Raw genomic sequence first — 22,054 nt, 5'->3', positions numbered from 1 at the left:
TGCATTCTGAAGGCCTCCACCTTTCTGAAGCTAGCCAGTCTGGACACTGCCTGGATGGATGACTGCCTAGGAACCATACGTTCACTACCTTGGGCTCCATGATGGAAAAATGGCAGCTTCTAAATGTAAATAAACAAGTAAAATCCATATTTCATTTTAGCACTGCTGTTCAATTAATCTTGCATTCCCACATCATTTAATGCCATTCTCTACTGCAGTGGTTCTTAACCTTTTCCACTGCCAGCACCCCTTGGATTTCCAAAATATGCTCTCCGCCCCCCCCCAAAAAATACCGTTCATTTTTTATTTGAATGTGTGTTTTAGTCTAACTTAGCCACACTTGAACGATCAAGAAATAAAATTTGCCTAAGCCCATCCATCAGTGTTGAAATACTTGGGTACAAGGTTAGGGATTACATGAAAAAAATTAGATTAACATACATAGATTTAATGTATTAAATTAAATGCTATAATCACAGACTCAAAGAACAACAACTTCTCAATTCTCATACAATTAAAAAAACTTCTTTTAATGGCTCTTCTGCTCTCATTTTCTGCTTATTTTCAATTATTTTCATTATACGTGGCTCTTTTTTTGAAAGGGCCACACGAACATCATCAGTCACATTTAAGCAGTTTCTGGCCTTTGTTTTTATATGAAGAAGTGATGAAAAGCCCACCTCACATAGGTAGGTGCTGGCAAATGGCATAAGAAACTGAAGTGCTGCCTTCACCAAACGTGGAAATGTTTTCAGTTGAGAACACCAGAACTGTCCTAACATCATTTTTTGAAACTGCGTATGAGCATGAGAGCTGGCTTTCATTTCAATTGCCATCTTCCATTAAATTTGTGTCATCTGGAAAGTTTGCAAAATTACTCTTTTCCACTCACTTTATCCACATTGAGAGTTTTCCCATAAAAGCTGACTGTTTTTCTCTGCTCTTTATGATGTTCATGTCATATCCTTGCAAAGATGCGTTTAACTCATTGAGATGGGTAAATATGTCTACTAAATATGCCAACTGAAGAATAGAATCACTCTTACGAAAATCATCAACAAAGTTACTCCCTTGGTTTTTGAGAAACTGAATTATTTCTTTGCGCAATGCATATACTCTACTGAGCATTCGACCTCTAGAAAGCCATCTCACTTCTGTGTGGAAAAGGAGGATGGTGTGAAGAGAACCAATTTCTTCGCAGAAAGCACAAAAAAGGCAATGGTTGGTCACCCGTCCTCCGACATAATTTACAATTTTCACCGCATTAGACAAAGTATTTTTCAAATTCTCTGGCAAAGTTTTTGCCATAAGTGCGTGTTGGTGTAGCATACAATGGCTAATCATAACACCTGGATTTTCTTTTTTCACATAAGAAACAAAAGCTGAATTTTTGCCTAAACCATCAGTACAAATTGATCCTACAACATCCATCAAAACTTCATGTTTCAGAAAAAAAGCCTTTGATGAGAGTAAACACATCAATTACTTTTATTGTCAATTCCAGTGGTTCACAAAACAAGAACTCTTTGGTAATATCTCTCTCATTTGCATAACGCACAAACACTAGCAGCTGACTGCAATTACTGACATCAGTAGACTCATCTAGCTGGATAGCCACTTTCAGAGGGCTGGCTTTTATGTCTTCGATCACTTGATTTAAAATGTCTTCACTCATGTCGTTAATTTTCGATTGGATTACATCATTTGACGGGAATTTGTTGTATTTTCTTATGTGCTTCTGAACCTAGCACAGTGTTTGCTATTTCCAATGCACACGGTTTTATTCCTCAGTTATTGTATGAGGCTTCTTTTTTGCACACATATACACAACTTGATAAGAAGCTTGTAACAATGGCTTCTGAACTGACGCATGCGTAAAAGTAGTGATAGTACCGCTAGCATCAAATTTTGCCCTTTTAATTTTCAAGGCGCTAACAGTATGTCCTGCAGCTTCACCACCGTACTGTTTGTTGCAGTGTTCTAAAAGCTTCGATGGTTTAAGATTGGAATTTGAAAACATCATGCAGCAAAGCATGCACTGTTGTCACTGGGTACTGTCTTTTTCTGTGACGCAGGTGAAACCATAACGTCATCATTTCAAAAATGTTTCTTCGACACTGGAAGGGTACTGAAACATAAACATATTTTTTCATTTCATATTAAGAGAATTATAACCTTTTCGCTGCTGCATGGTTTGCAAGCGTGTTGTGTGCCCTGCGCAGAATGTAGTTTACCAGCTAATACTCTCTGTGTTCGTTACAGGAATAACAATGTACCTCAGTCTTATCTTACGTCTTTCTTGGAATCGAGTTGATTGTTGAGAGACCTCTTTCTTCCCTGGAATCCTATGAGAAATTCCTAATAATAATAATAAATAATAATAAAATTTTATTTCTAAGCCGCCTATCTGGCCGAATTAACGGCCACTCTAGGCGGCGTACATAAAAATTAAAAAACAACATATAAATACAATTATAACATCAGTCTCTAATTAATCAACCCCCCCCCATCTTTACGAAATAAAACCAGATTACCCAGGAGTCCCGTAGGCCCACCTAAACAGCCAAGTTTTCAATCCTCGGTGGAAATCTACCAGGGAGGGGGCATGGCGAAGATCATATGGCAGAGAATTCCAGAGGGTGGGGGCCACAATCGAGAATGCCCTTTCTCTGGTCCGCACCAGCCTAGCTGTTTTAACTGGTGGGACCGAGAGAAGGTCTTGAGAGGCTGATCTCGTCAGGCGGCATATTTGGTGATGCTGGAGGTGCTCCATTAGATAGACTGGACCGAAACCGTATAGGGCTTTAAAGGTTAACACCAACACCTTGAATTGGGCCCGGTAAACAACTGGTAGCCAGTGCAGGTCTTCTAGTACTCAATGAAAGTATGGGTTGAACTAAAAATCTAATTAAATAAGCCGTTCAGCCAAATGGATACTTTATTCCAGCTGTGTTTTTTTACAGCATTCTAACCTGAAAACTATGGAGCATTCAGGGTTGGAAGCAGTATATGGGCAATATTCCCAGATGGAAGAAATCTGGACTGATGGAATATACTTTTTATGTGAAAGATGAGAGAGTACTGTAGCATCCAAAGGAAATATATCTTAGTTGCATAGTGAACACCCATGACAAGAAAATTGTGAACTACTATAAGAGAAACAATGAAACAAAACAAAAAAACTCTTAACTCTGGTATGTTATATCAGTTACTTTAAAAACGTAGGTAAAGAGCTCAAACTTCAAAAAACTATGGGTAATAGCAGTAAATACTAGGAGCAACTTTCTAAAGTCAAAGCCAACTAGTTTCTGCTGGAAAGATTAAATTCAACTGCAAGTTGTTACAGAGGAAGTGAAATAAACAGAAGAGATGGTCAACGCCTTTACTTCAAGAGAACTTTATATTTAAATAACTGTAGCGTATGAGCTTCTCAACTGCCTTTTGACTGTATTCTATATCAACTATTTAGAGGTTTTTATAATTTAGCATACGAACACCATTAAATAGAATAAATAAATACTTGGTTATATTCAACGAAGTCCTATGCAGAGTAGACCCACTGAAATGACTGAAACTACGTTAGCCATACCTATTAACTACAATGAGTCTACTATGAGTAGGACTAATTGCAATTTTGATGATGCAGGTTTTTAAGAGTTTTTTGGTTTTAACTGGATCTCATCGGCATTTGTATAATTATATCCAGTAAATAATTTTACAAAATACTGAGTGTCTTTAGACCAGGACTTGCCAATGTGGCGCCCACAGGTGTAGGGGCTGCTGACAGGATTCACTCCCCTCCCCCTTCCTTCCACTGAAATTCGGCTTCAAAGGAGCATTCTGTTGTAGCCAATAGTATACACTGTGATGTGTGCACTGTGCCCACAGCAGAGTCTCCTATTTGGAAATGTGCCCATGTGCTCAAATAGGTTGCCAACCCCTGCTTTAAACTTGGGGCCAGCTCTGACGTAACAGTTATATTCAAAGGAAGCAACTGGGAATGGTTTCCATAGGGAACTATATATAAAGAATGCTGTGTCAACATGAAAAATCTACATGGATTCCTGTGCCAGACTTCAGCTGCCAATAAATCCCAATTTTAAAAACTTAGAAGTTCACAGCACCGAAAATAAGTCACTTCCACTTTGTGTGCCAGAATGGCATTCTTCTGAAAGGAAGTCATACACTTGGTAAGTATGGCTCTTTCAACCAAATTGCCTTTTGCCATAGATCACAGTCCTTGATTAATGGTGTCTGAACATTGCTTCAGAGACAGAAAGACTGGATAGGCAGGACTGTGTTGCTTGAGAAACAGATCATCCTGTGCACCACCACAATCTTGAGTAGGAAACATGTTGTGTTTGGCAAACCATAACATTTTTACTTTAAGCATCTGTTGAATTTAATAGTCTCTCCCATCTGGTCTCTCCCCACCCACCCCCTTTCCTTTAAGAGCATTTTTGAGACACAGAACTATCATTTTAGAGATAAGGAAATTCAAGACTATTCCAATTGCTGAGGCATATAATCTCATGATAAAGGCACTGAACTCTCTGGGTTGTAATCAACGAAGCACTGAGGTAAATGTTCCATCAGCGCAAGGATTTCTCCTTCCACAATGGATCATTCTCCCCCACCCGCGCACCCCCTAAATCTGCTCTGAGGGTACTCCCAACCCTCCAGAAAAGATTTGGGGATGGTGAAGGGCATGCACAGTGGGGAGGAAATCCCCTTGCACTAGTGCAAGAATGTAATTGAATACCAGCTTCTACATGTCTGCAACATTTCGTCCTTTCCCTTGTTACTCCCCCACCCCCAAACCTCTTTTCCTTTCAAAATTATTTGATCTACTTATTCTAAAGTGCCCAATTGGTTCTTTGGGCATGGAGATCGTTATATCGGTGGAGGGCTGAAGAAACTGAGCTGGTACTATTTGCATTGTCACTGTTTTATCTCAATAAAGTTTAAATAAAATGTTTTTAAATTGATTAACCCTAATCTGCCACCCATATACACTCAGGTTATCATATAAAATATGCCTATTTATAGCAAGCTATCCCCAATTACTGCAATCAGAAGACAGCCTTGACCAACCTGGTGCCCTCCAGATGTTGCTGGACTATAACTGTCATCAGCCCCAGACAGCACAATTATCTGGCTCATTCTTGAATCACACTCTGGCACAGATCTGGAGGGCACCAAGTTGGCGAAGGCTGCAATAGGGCTTAGAGATGACAGTGCCTATAAGTTTCCTGCAGAAAAACTTAACAAGGAGAGCCACTGAAATCAACACTGATTGTAAAATTAATACTAGGCTGTATTCAACTAAGTTCTATTCAGAGTAGATCCACTGAAATTAATGAACCTAAGTTAATCAGTCTGTTAACTTCAATAGGCTACTCTGAGCTGGACTAGTGTTGAATACCACTCAGCAGATTTTTACCTGGAGCAGTAAATGGTTGAACAGACATCTCTAAGCAGGCACAGAGGCTTGCTTCTTAACCCATTCTTGAATTAACTGGTGGGCTATGGCTTGCTTAGGTGGCACCCAAAAAGAAAGGCTGTCATCCTTTTCTTTGGAAGATTTTGGTTCCCGTCCAAGAGCCTTCACGACCTCCTCATGGCTGAACCACTTGGCTGCTTCTAGCTCCTGTATGTTGATATTAATCTGCGAATGAGAAGATTTAAAATCAAACCAAGCAAAAACAATAGGGTCATAATGAGAGCTAGTGTAGTGTTGTTGCTAAAAGACTGTGCTGCAAAACAGGAGGCCTTGAGTTTCAAATCTTGCCTCTGTCCCAAATTCACTAGGTGGCTTGGCAATGCACTCTTCTCTCAGACCTCTCCCCAACAATCAATGTGAGGTTAATACTATCAATCTATCCTGCAGAGTTGTTCTAAGGATAACTGAAATGTACATGAAGTGCTTTGACCACACAAAATACACTATATAAATACTAAATATACCTAAATAAATACTAAATATTTATGGATACCTACAATGTCATCTCACCCCCTATATACCCAACTGATCACTACACTCTAGGGGAAAGGGCCTCCTGCAGATACCATCTTATCAGGAACTGGGCCTTTAGTACAGTGACACCCACCCTGTGGAATTTCCTTCCCTCCTCCGTTGTCTTTTTGGCGCCAACTGAAAACCTTGCTCTTTCAACAAGTCTTTTAAGTGCAGATGTTTTAAATTTGCATTTGTTCATAATAATAATAAATAATAAAATTTTATTTGTTAGTCGCCTATCTGTCCGACTTAACGGACACTCTAGGCGACTTACAGGAGTACATTAAAATACACTGTACAATCAAAAACAAAATCATCAATTATTCTAACATCAATTTATACATCATAAAACTAATCCCTCCCGAGAATCCCATAGGCCTGCCTGAATAGCCAGGTCTTTAAGGCTCAGCGAAAACCAGTCAGGGAGGAGGCATGTCGGAGATCAAAAGGGAGAGAATTCCAGAGGGTGGGAGCCACAATCGAGAATGCCCTCTCTCTGGTCCGCACCAGCCTAGCTGTTTTGGCTGGTGGGACCGAGAGGAGGTCCTGTGTGGCTGATCTTGTCAGGCGGCATAATTGGTGATGCTGGAGGCGTTCCTTCAGATAAACTGGGCCGAAACCGTATAGCGTTTTAAAGGTCAGCACCAACACCTTGAATTGGGCCCGGTAGACAACTGGTAACCAGTGAAGATCTACTAACACCGGGGTAATATGATCCCGGCGGCGGCTATGCTTAATCTAGCGTGCCGCCGCATTTTGTACCAGCTGCAATTTCCGGACCGTTTTCAAGGGTAACCCCACGTAGAGCGCATTACAGTAATCTAAGCGAGAGGAAACCAGGGCATGTATCACTCGTGGGAGCAGGTGCACAGGAAGGTAGGGTCGCAGCCTCTGTATCAGATGTAATTGATACCAAGCTGCCAGGCTCACTGCTGAAATCTGAGCCTCCATGGACAGCTGGGAGTCAAGAATGACCCCGAGGCTGTGGACCTGGTCCTTCAGAGGCAATCTTACCCCATTAAGCACCAAGTCTATATCTCCCAACCTTCTCCTGTCACCCACGAGCAACACCTCGGTCTTATCAGGGTTTAGCTTCAGCCTGTTCTCGACCATCCATCCACTTACGGACTCCAGGCATTTGGACATGGTATCCACAGCCAACTCTGGTGAGGACTTAAATGAGAGATAGAGCTGAGTGTCATCCGCATATTGGTGACACTGCAGCCCAAATCTCCTGATGATGGCTCCCAGCGGTTTCACATAGATGTTAAATAGCATGGGGGAAAGAATAGAACCCTGTGGCACTCCACAATTAAGAGGCCAAGGGTCTGAAACCTCATCCCCCAATGCCACCCGTTGGTACCTGCCTGAGAGATAGGAATGGAACCACCGTAAAACAGTGCCCCCTATTCCCAACCCCTCCAGGCGATTTAACAAGATACCGGGGTCAACGGTATCGAAAGCCGCTGAGAGATCTAGGAGGACGAGGAAGGTGTATTCTCCCCTATCCAACGCCCTCCTCATATCATCCACCAGAGCGACCAAGGCTGTTTCAGTTCCATGTCCAGTCCTGAAGGCCGATTGGAATGGATCTAAATAATCTGCTTCATCCAAGTGTGTCTGCAACTGTTTGGCCACCACTCGCTCTATCACCTTGCCCAAGAATGGTAAATTAGAGACAGGGCGGAAGTTATTCAGCTCTTGGGGATCCAAGAAGGACTTTTTCAAGATGGGCTTTATCACTGCCTCCTTGAAGGCTAATGGCATTGCACCCTCTTTCAAGGATGCATTTACCACTGCCTTGATCCCCTCGCCCAGTCTCTCCTTGCAGCTCATAATTATATATTGTTGTAATCCACACTGGGAAAGGGCGGATAAGAACCTAGTTAAATATAATCAGCTATTTATGACAATTAAATTAACTTCTGCTTGTCAGGCAGCTGGGATAGAGAAGTGAGGCTGGGAACAGAAGGGCACCTTAATGCTACCTGGAACCATTTTCACTAGTTGGAAAGCACAGAAGAACCAAGCTGAAGGAGGATTTTATGTCAAGGATCATATACATTTAGATAAGCCAAGTCAATAAAGGATGGTTCAGTAACCATGGGTCTCCAGATGTTGTTGGACCACAACTCCCATATCCCCAGCCACTTTAGCCAATGGTCAAAGGTGACGGGAATTGTAGTCCCAACATTTGGGGACCCAAGGCTGAAGAACCTTGTGGTCATACGCAGCACTAGTTTGTATACACACCATTCATTTAAAGCACTTTATTTCTCCCAAAGAATCCTAGGAATCACGAGATGTGTTTTTTAAGAGTGCTGGAAATGATAGCTCTGCGAGAGGTAAACTACAGTTCCCAGGATTCTTTGGGGAAAATAATGTGCTTTAAATGGATGATGTGTAGACAGCTCTGTATAAATTCATCAAATAAAAGATTCCAACCACCCCCAACCACTTACCTTACTCTGTTGTGGGTGCACCAGCGCATGACAAGCTATCATTAGTGTGCTGTTTGGGAATGGCCAGTGTTGAGATGCAGAATACCACAAAGACTCCACCTCTAATCCCACCTCTTCAGCCACTTCCCGCCGGACTGTATCTTCCAAAGTTTCACCTTGAAGCAGACAGTATAGCCAAGTTTTATTTTGGGTGGGCATGAAAATCTCTCGTTACATGCAATTTTTATTTATTAGTTCTATGGCTTTCTAGCTCACCTTTTAGGGTAAGTACATTACTTTAACATTCGCATGTCAGCCAATTCACAAACTTTTTTTTTACCATTGTAAAATATTTTATTTATTTTTATTTATTATTTGATTTATATCCCGCCCCTTCCTCCCAGCAGCAGCCCAGGGTGGCAAAATATTTCATGAAGCTGTGATGCTGATGATGTTTGAAGGGTTGGCTTATAATGTGGTGTTGTGCTTTCTTACCCATATCACAGAAGCCAGACAGAGCACTGTACATCCCTCTAGGAAATGATGCTTGCCGTACAAGAAGGCATCGACTCCCATCAGATACCAAAGTAATGACCACTGGAAATATCTAAAAACATGCAAAAAAGCACAGGAAATTAAGAAGGATTCTGACCAGCTGATTACTGTACAAAGTACAAAACTGCCGTTCAAACCAGAGTATCATGGAAGTGGAATGTGTGAGAAATGCAAGTGGCCTCTACAGTGGCTCCCACTTAACACTTTCCTGGCTTTTATAGGCAAAACCTGGAGCAAAGTAACTGACAGTCAGTCAGAACACAAGATCATGCTGGGGACTCTAGTACTGTTCTAATATCAAGGTCAGCCTTGGTGCTTTTGTCAACCAAAGCAAGAAGACTGAGGATCAAACTAGATGTGAAAACAGATATACAAGAATGCATCTCTCTCTCTTCAAAACTTTAACAAATAGCAGGGGGCAATGAGGCAGACTGTGGTGCAGAGGGATTCTAAGTACCCCCTCAATCTGAAATCTGGGGGATAGTAATGAGGGAGAGGACCTCTTCTATTCTCTCCAGCCTTCTAACATCATCTTAATACTTTTAGCATCATTTAAATATTGATATGGACACTTTTGACTATGCTTTTATGGTGGATGAAATGTGATTATTATATTTTATATTATTTTAGCTCAGATTATTTTTCTCTGTTTTGGTTTTGGCTTGCATAATATTTGATTAAACATATACATACGGCATATTGTGATTGTAGTCTACCATCTTGATTCCTTTCCCTTCCTTTCCTTTATTTATTTATTTGGTTTTCAGCCATAGGCCATTGCCTATAGTAAAATGTCTACTGGCACCGACATAAAACATGGAAAAATATGCACTCCATTTCAAATCAGTGCAACTTTGAAAGGTACCATCTACCATCTTGATTCAAAATGGCATTCAACTGTATCCAAATATGAATGAAAAACCTGCTCTTTGAACTCAGGAACTATCATGCAAAATGTGGTTACGATATCTTAAGAGGTGTCCAAATGCACAGCAAACAGACAACTTTCCAAAATATACAGTAAATAAAAAAAAAACATTCCCTCAGCACCAGTTTACCGACTGACTCCCCCTCCCCCACAAGCTGCTATGTGCCCCATTAGTAAAAACAGCTAGGCACATAAGCTGTGCCCAGATATTTTTCCAACTGGGGCAAAAAGTAGCTTCAAGGACAAGACTTTCATAAGAATCACACATATGCACACAAACACTACAGTGGGGGTGGGGGATTAAAAGAGGTAGATATCCAGTAACACATTTGTTGTAACTTCTAGTTTGATCCTGAGTCTCCCCACCCACAGGGTCAGCCTCCTTTGACTGAAGATGTGCCTTAAAAATGATGCCAGGCATACACATTGTGTGCAGGCTTCCTGAAGCACAGGAACATAGGAAGGTGCCTTTTACCAAGTCAGACCATTGGTCCATTGAGCTCAGTATTGTTTACACCAGAGTGGGGACCCTTTCTTAAGGCTGAGGGTTGCGTTCCCATCTGGGCACCTTCTGAGGGCCACATGCTGGTGGTGGGTGGGGCCAAAAGTGGGTGGAACGCTGAATGTAGGCTAGTTTCTTCACACACTCACATACCCCTCTCTATCTTCCATCCAGACAACAAGCGGCATTATCAGAATTCAAGGACACATTCCAGCCAGGCAAAAACACTTGAGGTTCCCACCTGTGGGTAATAGATTATTCCACTGCTGTGACAAACCCGTTTGCTCCCAGACAGGTTCTTCATTGTGGGCTGCCCAGTTTTGCCACAATATCGGTTGTTGTCATGCCAGCGAAGGAGAGACTGAGCCTATAAACATTAGTTAAGTTACAAAGGACTCTGAGGGTATCTTGAAAAGAACTGCAACCCATTTATTAAAATCCCCCCCTAAACAATGGGAGCTGTAGTTCAGCAACATCTTGAGGGCCAAAGGTCCCCTGCATCTGATATAGCACATTCTTCCTCTAACCATATTTATTTTATCTGCACAAAAATCCTCAGGTCAGAGTGGGCTAGGGAAAGCCAACTATTGAGCTTCTTGTATGAGAGGGGGATCTGAGATTCCCACATCCAAACGCAACCCTCTAGCCACTACACCACAATGGCTCTGAAATAAAAGGAGATACATCATTTTGGGGGCCTCCATGTCCACTTTCTCTCTGGACCTGGCCTCTGAAGTATTGCCTGAGGTTTATAAAAACAGAATAAATTACTCCCTAATTGATTGCTTTCTTTAATCATCGCTCCAGCACTTTTCAGTACTTTATAATCTTTAAACAGCCCATTTTTGGGTGCTCTATCAATCCAGATGCAATGAGATGTCCCTCAAGTCAGAGCTTCCAAACTTTAGAGTGCACATGTATCTTTGGTCCCAACAAACTGATTGTCAGCTCTGTTATAGTTGGCTATCCCAAAATATGGTAAACAACAGCCAGCACTACATGGAGGTTGAGCATATTTCAACTGAGGAGGTGAAATCATTTCTTGATGACTTTCCCACATCAAAGTGAAATGCAGGAACCGGTCCTAAACCACAGTGAGCGTAGAAAGCAGTTCAGTTTCACCCACCCACCCATTGCATTGATGCGCTCTGCATACGTGTTCTACTGAGTCAGATCATTGGTCCATCTAGCTCAGTATTGTCCACGCTAACTGGCAGCTGCTCTCTAGGACTTCAGAACAGGGTTCTCTCCCAGCCTTACCTGGAGATGACAGGGATTGAATCTGGGACCTTTGGAACACAAAGCACATACTCTTTCACTAACTACAGCTCTTCCCCCTTATAAATTGATGTTGTAAAGCCCTAAGGGATTTGGTGGTGGAGATGCCTAGGATTGAATCTGGGACCCTCTGCATGCAAAGCAGATGCTCTGCTACTGAGCTGTGGCCCTTCCCCTAATAAATGGATATTGTGAAGCACTAAGGGATCTAGTACTGAAGCCCTAGCAGTGACTGGCAGAAGTGTCCTAATGTTACAGTAGGGTGAAGAAGCCCCAGGTTCTCTGGCTGACAGTAGTTGACTCTGATCAGGGTCTCTGAATATCTTTGGCTCCATTGAGATGTTCTGACAGCATGCCAATGGGCCTAAGGTCAGAGGAGGAGGGTTGGAAGAGGGTGTGGTTCACAGGAATAAGGGGAAGAGGAGAAGCCAGAGGAAGACACGAGAGGAAAGAAAAAGTGGAAGAGAACATGAATTTGCATGGCTGGAAGCTGCAGAGGTAAGAAAAGCTGGATTTCACACTTTGATCTGAAGAAACAGTCACAAAGACAGTCTTTGTCTGCAGGTTTCTAACATTAATATCTGAGTTAATGTCTGACACAAATATTCTCCGCGTTTAAATGTTAAATTATTACCGTGGAAATCAAGGATGCATCTTCCTCTTCTAACTGGAAGAAAGCTTTCCGCAATTCTGCAAATGATCCATTGAGTTCAGATTCAAGGGCAGATCTTTCCAAGAATCCTGGAATTCAATAAATCTATGGCAATCAGATTTCTCAGTTACTACCCACACCCACACCCTTGGATTTGCATCAAAAGGACATGATTACAGTAAGGTAGCTGATGACATTGTTGCTGTCACACAGGTGACAAGATCACCTGAAATGTAATGTGTTTCTTATAAAATAAAATACAACAATAATAATAAAGACCCACAATATGCAAAAGATTCTGTATTGAACTCAGTAATAATATAAAGATACAAAATACAATAAAGTCAAAAAGAAATAAAGTCTATAAAGAAGTCATGAATTTATCATAAATAATGGCACACTAGTAGATACAAATCCATTTTGACTAAATGTCTTCCTCAGATCTTATATTAATGTGCTGTCCTTGGCAGCCACCTGTCAGGGATGCTGTAGCTGTATCCTGCATTGCTGATCCTCCATTAATCAGAGGGGCTGGACTTGATGGCCTCCAGCTCTATGATTCATGCCAGCTTGAAGTCATGTGTCTCAGTGACAGAACAACTGCTTTGCATGCAGAAGGTTCCAGGTTCCATCCCTGGCATCTCCAGGTAAGGCTGGGAAAGACTCCCTGCCTGATACCCTGGAGAGCAGCTGTCAATCAGTGTAGTCTAAATCAGTATAAGGCATCTTCCTATGTTCCTTTGTTGCAAAAGGGATGCTAGACTAGATGGTCCTTCAGTCTGACCATGCAAAACTCTTTTTAGGATACATGGTAATCATTTGAAATTGACCAAAGAAACAATGGAACCTGCCTTTAATCCAGTCAGACCACTGGCTCATCTAACTCTACAGACTCTACACTGACTGGCAGCGGCTCTCCAAGATTTTGACAGGAGTCTCTCTCAGTGACACTCTGTCCTGTCAAGGATTAGTGATGTTCCTTTGATTCCCCATTCACGATATTATCTCTCCTGACAAGGACTCCCATCAGAACTGCCAACTGCATTGTATATATCTTCCGAAGGACACTGGCTATTGGGGGGGGGGATTTATAGACTATTTGAAGAAATACTCTATTCCTTGGTTGTTTTCCCAGTATCTTTAAAATGTAAATTCTGAGAATCTATTTTATTTAAAGACTATACACCACTTTCCAGTTGGCCTTTCAAAAAGTCACAGAATTCACAACCAGTTATTATAATAAAACAAGTATAATCTGTAAAATAACCATAAATTAATCATCATCATTACATAGTTGTAAAACCATAAAACCAGCAGCCAAGACAAAGGCCAAGTAGCAATAATTAAAACCATCCTTAAGAAAAGCTTGTAGGTCACAAGAAAGTTTGAGAAGTCCTAAAGTTCAAGAAGGATTCTGGGCTGCAATCATGTGCGCACATCTGAGAGTTAGTCCTATTTGGCTGAATAGGAGGGGTTTTTCTGAGTAAATACATTTGGGATTCAGCTTCATGCCATTTAGAGCCAAGGAATGGCTAACATGGTGCCCTCCCCATGTTGTTGGACTCCCAAGTCCGAGCACCACTGGCCATACTAGCAGGGCCTGCTGGGAGTTGGAGTCCAGCAACATCTAGAGGGCACAACAATGGCTATCTCCAACCTGGGGATTAGGACTGGATATATATGTATATAAAAGGTAATTCTAACCTAGATCCAAAGCAAAATATGGTGTGCACTCATCTGAACAACCAACCAGCATGGAATCCTCTATCCTTTCTTCTCCCTGTCTGAACTTCTCCAGAATTCTTTTAATTTCTGAAAACCAGATGAAAAAAAGGGGAAGTTTAAGAAGATACAACAAAACAATATCTATGGTTCTTTGTTCAAAATATTATATAATCTAGGACAGCTGTACTAGAACAAAAGTCACAGGAATGTTTATAATCTCCACCATGAAACCTAAAGTCTCTTGAAATCTGATTCACAGTTCACAGGTTTCCCGAAGGAACACCAGGAATTGCAGTTTTTTAAGAGCACTGACTGAGACTTCCCCATTAAAGGTCTCTAACCCCTTGCCTCCTTTGTGCACCCACTATTTAAACTGCTGTTCTCTCAGGTTAATTGGGAGCAAGCAACAAAAGCATCTTCAATACCTTAACACAGCCTTCCCAACCAGTGTGCCTCCAGATGTTGTTAGACCACAACTCCCATCAGCCTCAGCCAGCGTTGCCAATGGCTGAGGCTGATGGGAGTTGTGGTCCAACAACATCTGGAGCACACCGGTTGGGAAAGGCTGCCTTAACAGATATTACACTTCTCATGAAAATTGTTCACTGGTCTAGGAGGACGTTTGCTGTAAAATGTTACCTGATGCATTTATCTTTGGGGCCAAGACCATTGTTCCTTTGTGTTGCAAGAAGGGAGAGAAGTTGTAAAACAGGAAAAAAGTTCCTGAGTTATAGCCTTGCCTACATGCAGCATCATCTTCTTTTAGCTCAAACATATACCTGCATTTGGGAAAGGATCAGAAAGAGCATTGCATGATCAAACATAACAGGGCAATCCTATGTATCCGCTCTGATGGGACTTTCTTCTTGGTGAGTTTACTACTGCAGCCCAACAGTGCAATCCTATCTGTATTTACTCAGGAGTAAGCCCATCTCAGTGAAATGGGGCTTATTCCCAGATAAATGAGCATATGGTTGTGGCCTAAAGAATTCTGTGGTAGAAGTTGTTGTTGCATTCTCTGTCTCTGCTACAGATGTCTTTAAAAAAATCCTGTATTATTCAATGTTAGTCATACTCAGAGTAGGCCCACTGAAATGAGTGGACTTGACTAACATAGATCCATTCATCTCAATAAGTCTTCTCAGAGCAGAATTTAGTTGGATCCAGCTCACAATATCCACTGGAGCTTGAACACGCAGCAATATTTCTGAATCACCTTTTAGCAAGATTACAAGAAATGTTGCTGAGGAATGAAGTTTGGACTCCTGAAGTTTTTAAATGCATTTTGGCCCTGTTTAACTCTTTCTGGGCATGAACCAATCAGCCTGCTCATCAAGAGTTATATGAGGAAAAGTTCAAAGTGTCTGTGTTCATTCTTGCAGACAGTAACTATCCTGTTCTGAAGATCTGACAGCAGAAGAGCTACAGGATTCAGCACAATCCCCAGAATGCCAGACATGCCAGCACCATGGCAGATAATGCAGATGGAACACCAAACAGGCAGAGCCATTCCACTGGCAGAGATGCACTGACAGAACAGCTAAAGCCATGGCAAAGTTGTGGGTGGTATATGGGTGGCACAAGAGAGGAACAGACTTATGCCAATACCTATATCCCTTCAATCCACAACTACACCCTGCTGGTGGTAGAACTTTACACCAGCCTGAGACCTAGTGCAAACAATCTCCCTCCCACCGATTCCAATGTGAGGAGGAACATTTTCAAAAATAGCCCCCCTGCATCAATGACTGCTCTGCTCATATTGGCAGAAAAGAGCAGAAGATGTGGCAGTGGTGAGAAATCTATGCCCCTCCAGATGTTGTTGGACTCCAGCTCCCATCAGCCTCAGCCAGCGTTGTCAACAGTCAGGGAAGAAGGGAGTTGTAGTCCAGCAACATCTGGAGAACCACAGGTTTTGTCCACCCCTAGGATATGGTGTAATACAGTACCAACCACACTCATACAACCACAGTACCTAACCTCACATGGGTAGACCACAACTCAGACTATAGGGTGCATGGCATGAGGTTCTCTCTCTCTAGCTCTAAGTCATGCACACTTATCTGTCACAAACTCCGATTACAGGAAATTATGGAGAAGGGGCACTTTGCACAAAACAACTGCAGTCTCACCATACATATGGGAATTTGAGCACATTGCTAACACTTCTCTGCCCTACATTCAGTAGGGCTGCAACACTATGCATATGTACCTTGTGAGTGAATTCCATAAAACTTAGAGGAGCTTAATTACTTCTGAGTTAACAGGTATAATAACCTGCTATGTCCTAAGACACAGGATAAAGGGGAAGGGTTGCATGAAAATTAGCACACTTCTTGTAAGGTAACTGGATTATTCATGAGAAATGACAAAGATTCTCAGCCTCACTTCAAACCCAACTCCAGCCTCTTTAGGCTAAGAACCTTCAGCCAGTTGTCATGAATTATTCAGTTACTTGATTTAAGGTGCAATCCTAACCTCCGTCTGGATCTGGGAGTGGCAGGCCTCAACAGAGTCACCTCCACATCCAAAGTCCTTCTTGCTCACACCGGCCAGGACAGAAGGTGATGGGGGGGGTGTCCCACTTTTCATTGCAGCAGCTCCAGGCTGGTGGACCAGATCAGACCCAGCACTGGGAGATGGACTGACTCAGGATCCAGTGGATCTTTGGGTAGTCCGGCGCTACCTCTTCCCTACCTCTTCCCCCCAAAATGAGAGTTTCTGGGGCAGGGTTTCCACCTGCCTCCGCTGGCAGAGCCAAACAGTAATCCAGCCCCCCTCCAGCATGGCAGATCAGGGGTCTGGATTGCCCTGTTCAGAGGTGTTCTCATTTGGCATCCAATCCTCCTTTGTAACATAAACCTAGCAGATTTAACAGAGATAACAGAAACAAAATTACTTCATATGATTACGGATGATTGTTCAAACAGCATTTGGGAAATGGGACTGGACCGTAGTACTGAATAACAATTATAACAAGAATTTGCTTCATCCTAACATGTTAACATTTTGTTTTGCTTTTTTAAACTTGTCCAGAACTTGAGGTGTTGAGGAAACCCAATGTTCTGTTTTAACAGCTTTAAAACACACACATACAGCTGGTGTCTGGCCAATAATATAGATGTGCAATGAAAAGTGAGCAACCCTTAATTAAAACAACAAGCAGTAAAACGTACTGGATTAATTCTAGTTTTCTCCCATTACTAACAATTTTTAGAATACAGGGCTAAACCCCAAATTTCCCACAGGTTAAGAATTTACCTTATTCTCTTGACATAGGTTGAATGCAGCCTGCAATACAGAGAAGCAGCTGTTCTATATCCTGCTTGACAAATCAATGAAATTGCCATCTTGTGTGTCACAGCTTAAAAACAACACCATATTCTTGTTATGTAAGTTTAAATAACATATACTATTAAATGTTACACATGAACAGATTATACATCTGAACAGATTATCAAGGATACCAACACACACACACACACACACACACCTACACCTTTGTTTCTATATTAGATCCTCTAATTCATTTATAATTCAGGAAAATCAAGTTATTAATGACTTCATTTCAAAACCCAGTGGAACCATACTGCATTTTTGAAAATAGCATCTTCTTTCAATATTCAATAAAAGCAGACCAATTAATCACAAACATATTTCATCATTGTCTTTTCTCTCTCGATGTAATAAAATCTGTCAGTTGACTATTAAAGCAAATGCTCACTTTTTTCTGTCTACTTGCCTACAGATATCATTTGTAGTCTCCTTTTTTTTTGCAAACAATACTATTTTGTGCAATTCAAATAGTTTAATAGGAAAAAAGGATCCTGGAGAATCTCATAGTATCCCCAGATTCTGTATCATTTGGTGATCAATTATCCTCCAAAACGTTTTTGTGAATGTGCATTATTATAGGATAAAATTCCAGTCTGGCTTATCCAACTTTTTAAACAAGTTTATATTCAATGTAACAAATAGCTACAACCCAGACTTGGCTGTAAATGACCAAATTTTCTGACATAATTACCAAAGAAAGCCATTTCACTGGGTGTGGGGGGGGAGGAAGAGAACAATGATGCATGCAATTTGACAACAGGCATTTGAGAAAAATTATATTTTACCCTTGAAGGAACAGATGGAAGAGAGCTCAAGGAATAGTTATCTCTATTTACCTTATTTTTTGGAACCTGTCCCTGGAAATTGTCTTTTAAATATTGTTAGAGTACTCCCTATCAATGGTAAATGCCACTGACTGTGTTGAAGTTGCTGCTATTAAGTACAACAAGCCATAGGGAGACTAACAGAGCAATCTCAAGCATGTTTACTCAGTAGAAACAGTCTGACTCCCACTAAATTCAATGTGATTTGTTTATTTATTATTTCCATTTATCTACTGATTCCAAATTGCAGAATGGATCACAGATAAAGGTATAAAATGCACAACAGCAAACAATGAATAAGATAATTCAAATCACAACAAAAATAGTATAACTTTAAAACAGCAGCAAGATGATTTACCAACATGGTTCTGACTTAGGTTTAGAATATTGGACTAGGACCCCCAGGTTGAAATCTCTACTCAAGTCATGAAACTCACTAGATGACCTAAGGCCAGTCACTAGTCTAACCTACCTCCCAGGGTTGCTGTGAGGATAAAACGGGGAGGGGGAGAACCATATACAACACCTTGAGCTCCTTGGAGAAAAGGTGGGCTATAAATGTGAAATAACGAAATATACTCTGTTGTGTGTTCAGGGTTGTAGCCTATACCTACTGTTAAAAACCCTCAAGGATTAAAAAATGGAGTCATAGCCTTTATCTTTGAATTAACTGTTATGTTTTCTTACATACACTTGCTGCAGGAGATGTGCAGAACAGGCTATTGCAGAATAAATTCATACAGTATGTGAAGAAAACCCTGAAGGCATGTGCAAAATTGGAAAGGAAGAAGCACTTAGTGATTTTTAGTTTTTAAAACAAGGTACGTTCCAAATACAAATGTCCCTATTTTCATCTGCGGAATGTTGAAGAGTCCACGGCTCTGCTTTTAAAGAACGAGTTATTATAAGAGTGATTTCTGTTGTGAATGAAAACATTCACAAGTCCCAGGAAAACTCTGTAGCAGGTTCTATAAACGCTAAATCAATCAGCAAGGGGCTAAACGAGAGAGCTCAAAAGGACAGACCCCGTTGTCCTCCAAGCTGCCTCTCTGGGTTAAATCTCTCAAGAAAGACAAATGCATGCCTTTCACTTACGGTTACAAAAAGCAGTGTAGTTTCAGTCAGCGACAAGCCTTGAGCGACTGCCCTCCATAACAGGGACCAAGACAGATTTTCTAAGGGCTCGGCTCACTATTTAGTAACCCGAAGTAAATTACCCACAATCCTTTGACTCAAAATGGGCCTCTGGGAAGTGTAGTTCCACAGTTACAATTCCTTTCACAACCGACAAGGGGTGAAGGACATACATATACGGCAAGTATTCTAAAGTGCTAACAATAGTAGGACTTGGATAGCTACTTCCTAATTTTCCTCTAACATTTCTTTAGTAAATGTATTAAATAATGTAATGCTTCACACAACCAAAAGGAGTCCTGAAGCAATTTACAATAAAATACAAAATTAAAACATGCACTAGAAAATTTATTAAAGCAATGCATATACACTAAAAGTGTTTGTCCAAGTCACCTAAAAATATAAAATATCCATCCTCATCCAACACAAGAACAAACGGCAAAAGTTATTACAGCAGAAAATATTAATGATAATTATTAATTTTATTAATTATTGGTAACAATTATTACAACAGCAGAAAATAAATTAGTGTGCAAAATGGAAATGGACTGCCTTCAAGCCAATTCTGACTTATGGCGACTCTATGAGTAGGGTTTTCATGGTAAACAGTACAGTATTCAGAGGTGGCTTATCATCGCCTTCCTCTAAGGCTGAGAGGCAGTGACTGGCCCAAGGTCACCCAGTTAACTTCATGGCTGTGTGGGGACTCGAACCCTGGTCTCCCGGGTGGTAGTCCAACTGCTGTTTATGCCAGGCTGAGGAGAGTTGGATATGCTGGACTCCTGGCTGAGCTGGCTGGGTCCTGCCTCAGCCGGGCTACGCTGGCAGAAGTCCCTCATCCTGACACAGCCATGGCGGAGCCTGTCCCCAGCCAGCTCAGCCGGAGGTCTTCCAGGGAAATGCAGCCCAGCATAAGAGGAGCCAGTGGAAGCCTGCAGAAGGCCTGAAAAAGGGGAGCTCTAGGGGTATATTGGAGGAGGGACCAAGGGGGGATCTACGTGATATCCAGATCTTGTTCAACTCCTTCCCATGGCCCTCCATCACGGCAGCAGGTACGCCTGGAAAAGGGGTGGCAGAAGGAAACATGTATTTTCTTTCCTTCCACTGTGCCCTCCTGGCGCAGCCAGCTTCCTCCTCTCTGAGAGGACTCCAAGCAGCAGCTGGATGTGGTGGCCCCTTCCACCAGCTCCACCTCCACCAGCTTCGCTCCTGCCAGCCTCGAACAAGTTGAATTGCTCTGTTAGTAAGCAACTAATTTTAAAGAAAACCACATAGAATATTTGTGTTGTATCTTACGCAATGAGAGACCAGTACTTAATCCTCTTTATTTCAGCCACACCACCAGCACTCTTCGTGAAACTCCACCCCTTCCTGTTCTGTCTCTCCCAGCACCTTTATGTCTTTTTTACTACCAATCCTAATATGCAATTCCCCTAGCACAATATCACAATTTGTCAGCTTGTGGACTTCCCAGAGGCTTCTAATAGAGAAACAGAATGTTGAACTAGATGGGCCATTGGTTTGATCTAACAGGGCTTTTTCTCTCTTCTTATGTTAGCAATGATGTTTATATGCTGTGGGTGATATTTCCTAGTCTCCCAACAAAGACTGCCAATTCAGGAAATCAAAATTCTGATTTCTGTAAAGAGAGTGGAGATGTGCGCTTTCTAGGTTTTGATAGTGGAGCCCAAAACAGGCTTGGCAATGCAGTCAGACCACAGCAGAACACAAAGAGCTTTTTAATGAGTCCAGTATTTGGTGGGTTTGGGGACAGAATCCAGTGGTTTGGAGCATATGCCAGAATAAATGTGTAAGATGCCACATGACTCTTTTTGTATTCATCTGGCATGAACCACTCAAAAACTACAGCTAAGAGTAGGGGGAGATGGCCTTGCTTCTTGCTTTTTTGGCAACTGACCCAGCAGCAAAACCACACACAGAAAAACAAAGGAACCTACTTTATACCAAGTGCAAGCTGGCCCATCTACCTCAGTGTTATCTATATTGACTGGCAGCAGCTCTCTGGAGTTTCAGACAGAGATCTTTCCCAGCCCTATTTGAAGATGCAGGAACTGAACCTAGGGCCTTTCATGTGCTCTACTACTGAACTATGGTCCTTCCTCATCAGCCTTTCCCATCACACACAAAACCCTGATATTTTCAGCTGATAACCTGAATCCCAAATTTATTATTTTAAGCAAAAAAAAAAAGCAGAATGCATTGCAGGCAGAACTACATGTTACATGCTGATGGGGGGGGGGTTAAAACCACCACAAAAATGTAATTCTCCCGAAAAAGAATCACAACAAATAAAAACTGCCAAAAACGAATCATGTACAATATGTAGTTCTGCCTGGAGACTTGGTTCCCTTACAACAGCCTCTCCAACATGGTGCTCTCCAAATGTTTTGGACTACAACTCCCATCAGCCTCATGCTGGTTGGAAACTATGGAAGTTGTGGTCCAAAAAACCTGGGGGACACCAGGCTGAGTCTTACCGCTTGATCAGGAACCTGTTGTCAGCATGTGACAAAGGAGACGGTTGCATTTAACAACTTGTGATATAATATTTTTAGCTGTAAGCAGATTTTTATTTTTTTAAATGTATTTTATTGAAGGATTTTTATAATCAAGCAGATTTTATTGATATCTTTTGTAAA

At 41.6% G+C, this 22,054-nt stretch overlaps 1 protein-coding gene and 1 pseudogene across 11 annotated transcripts; both read right to left on the bottom strand.

The window, feature by feature from the left end:
* Positions 1 to 427: 427 nt before the first annotated feature.
* Positions 428 to 2,086, bottom strand: LOC133389652 (protein FAM200C-like; annotated as a pseudogene).
* Positions 510 to 19,471, bottom strand: NUDT13 (nudix hydrolase 13). Of its 11 annotated transcripts, none has more exons than XR_009763961.1 (12): positions 19,356 to 19,471; positions 17,362 to 17,464; positions 16,798 to 16,962; positions 14,740 to 14,879; positions 14,080 to 14,187; positions 12,358 to 12,464; positions 10,687 to 10,812; positions 8,956 to 9,067; positions 8,482 to 8,636; positions 5,444 to 5,668; positions 2,277 to 2,345; positions 510 to 2,128 (listed from the first exon to the last, which is right to left on the bottom strand). XR_009763961.1 is itself a non-coding variant. In XM_061635318.1 (11 exons), exons 2-10 carry the CDS (start codon positions 17,448 to 17,450, stop codon positions 5,474 to 5,476), a joined length of 1,197 nt encoding a protein of 398 aa, XP_061491302.1. In that variant the 5' UTR covers positions 17,451 to 17,464; positions 19,356 to 19,471; the 3' UTR covers positions 510 to 2,345; positions 5,444 to 5,473. The 11 variants fall into 11 exon arrangements, 9 of the variants coding, with proteins under 9 accessions (XP_061491302.1, XP_061491301.1, XP_061491303.1 ...); XR_009763960.1 differs by having other exon boundaries at positions 2,277 to 2,358; positions 19,356 to 19,470; XM_061635318.1 differs by having other exon boundaries at positions 510 to 2,345.
* Between the last annotated feature and the right edge of the window lie 2,583 nt (positions 19,472 to 22,054).

The sequence above is a fragment of the Rhineura floridana genome, chromosome 7 (assembly GCF_030035675.1).
Source record: "Rhineura floridana isolate rRhiFlo1 chromosome 7, rRhiFlo1.hap2, whole genome shotgun sequence".
Classification (NCBI taxonomy): Eukaryota; Metazoa; Chordata; class Lepidosauria; order Squamata; family Rhineuridae; genus Rhineura; species Rhineura floridana.
Note: the sequence above shows the minus strand (reverse complement) of the source record. Positions and strands in the feature narration are given on the sequence as shown.

What these genes read in the sequence shown, in the direction of transcription:
- NUDT13 (XM_061635318.1), bottom strand. Translation starts at nt 17,450, where the DNA reads ATGGCAATTTCATTGATTTGTCAAGCAGGATATAGAACAGCTGCTTCT. An exon ending in ACCTATGTCAAGAGAATAAG is followed by an intron (nt 16,963 to 17,361) that starts GTAAATTCTTAA and finishes TAAATCTGCTAG; the next exon opens with GTTTATGTTACAAAGGAGGA. An exon ending in GAATAATCTATTACCCACAG is followed by an intron (nt 9,068 to 10,686) that starts GTGGGAACCTCA and finishes GCATGTTTTTAG; the next exon opens with ATATTTCCAGTGGTCATTAC.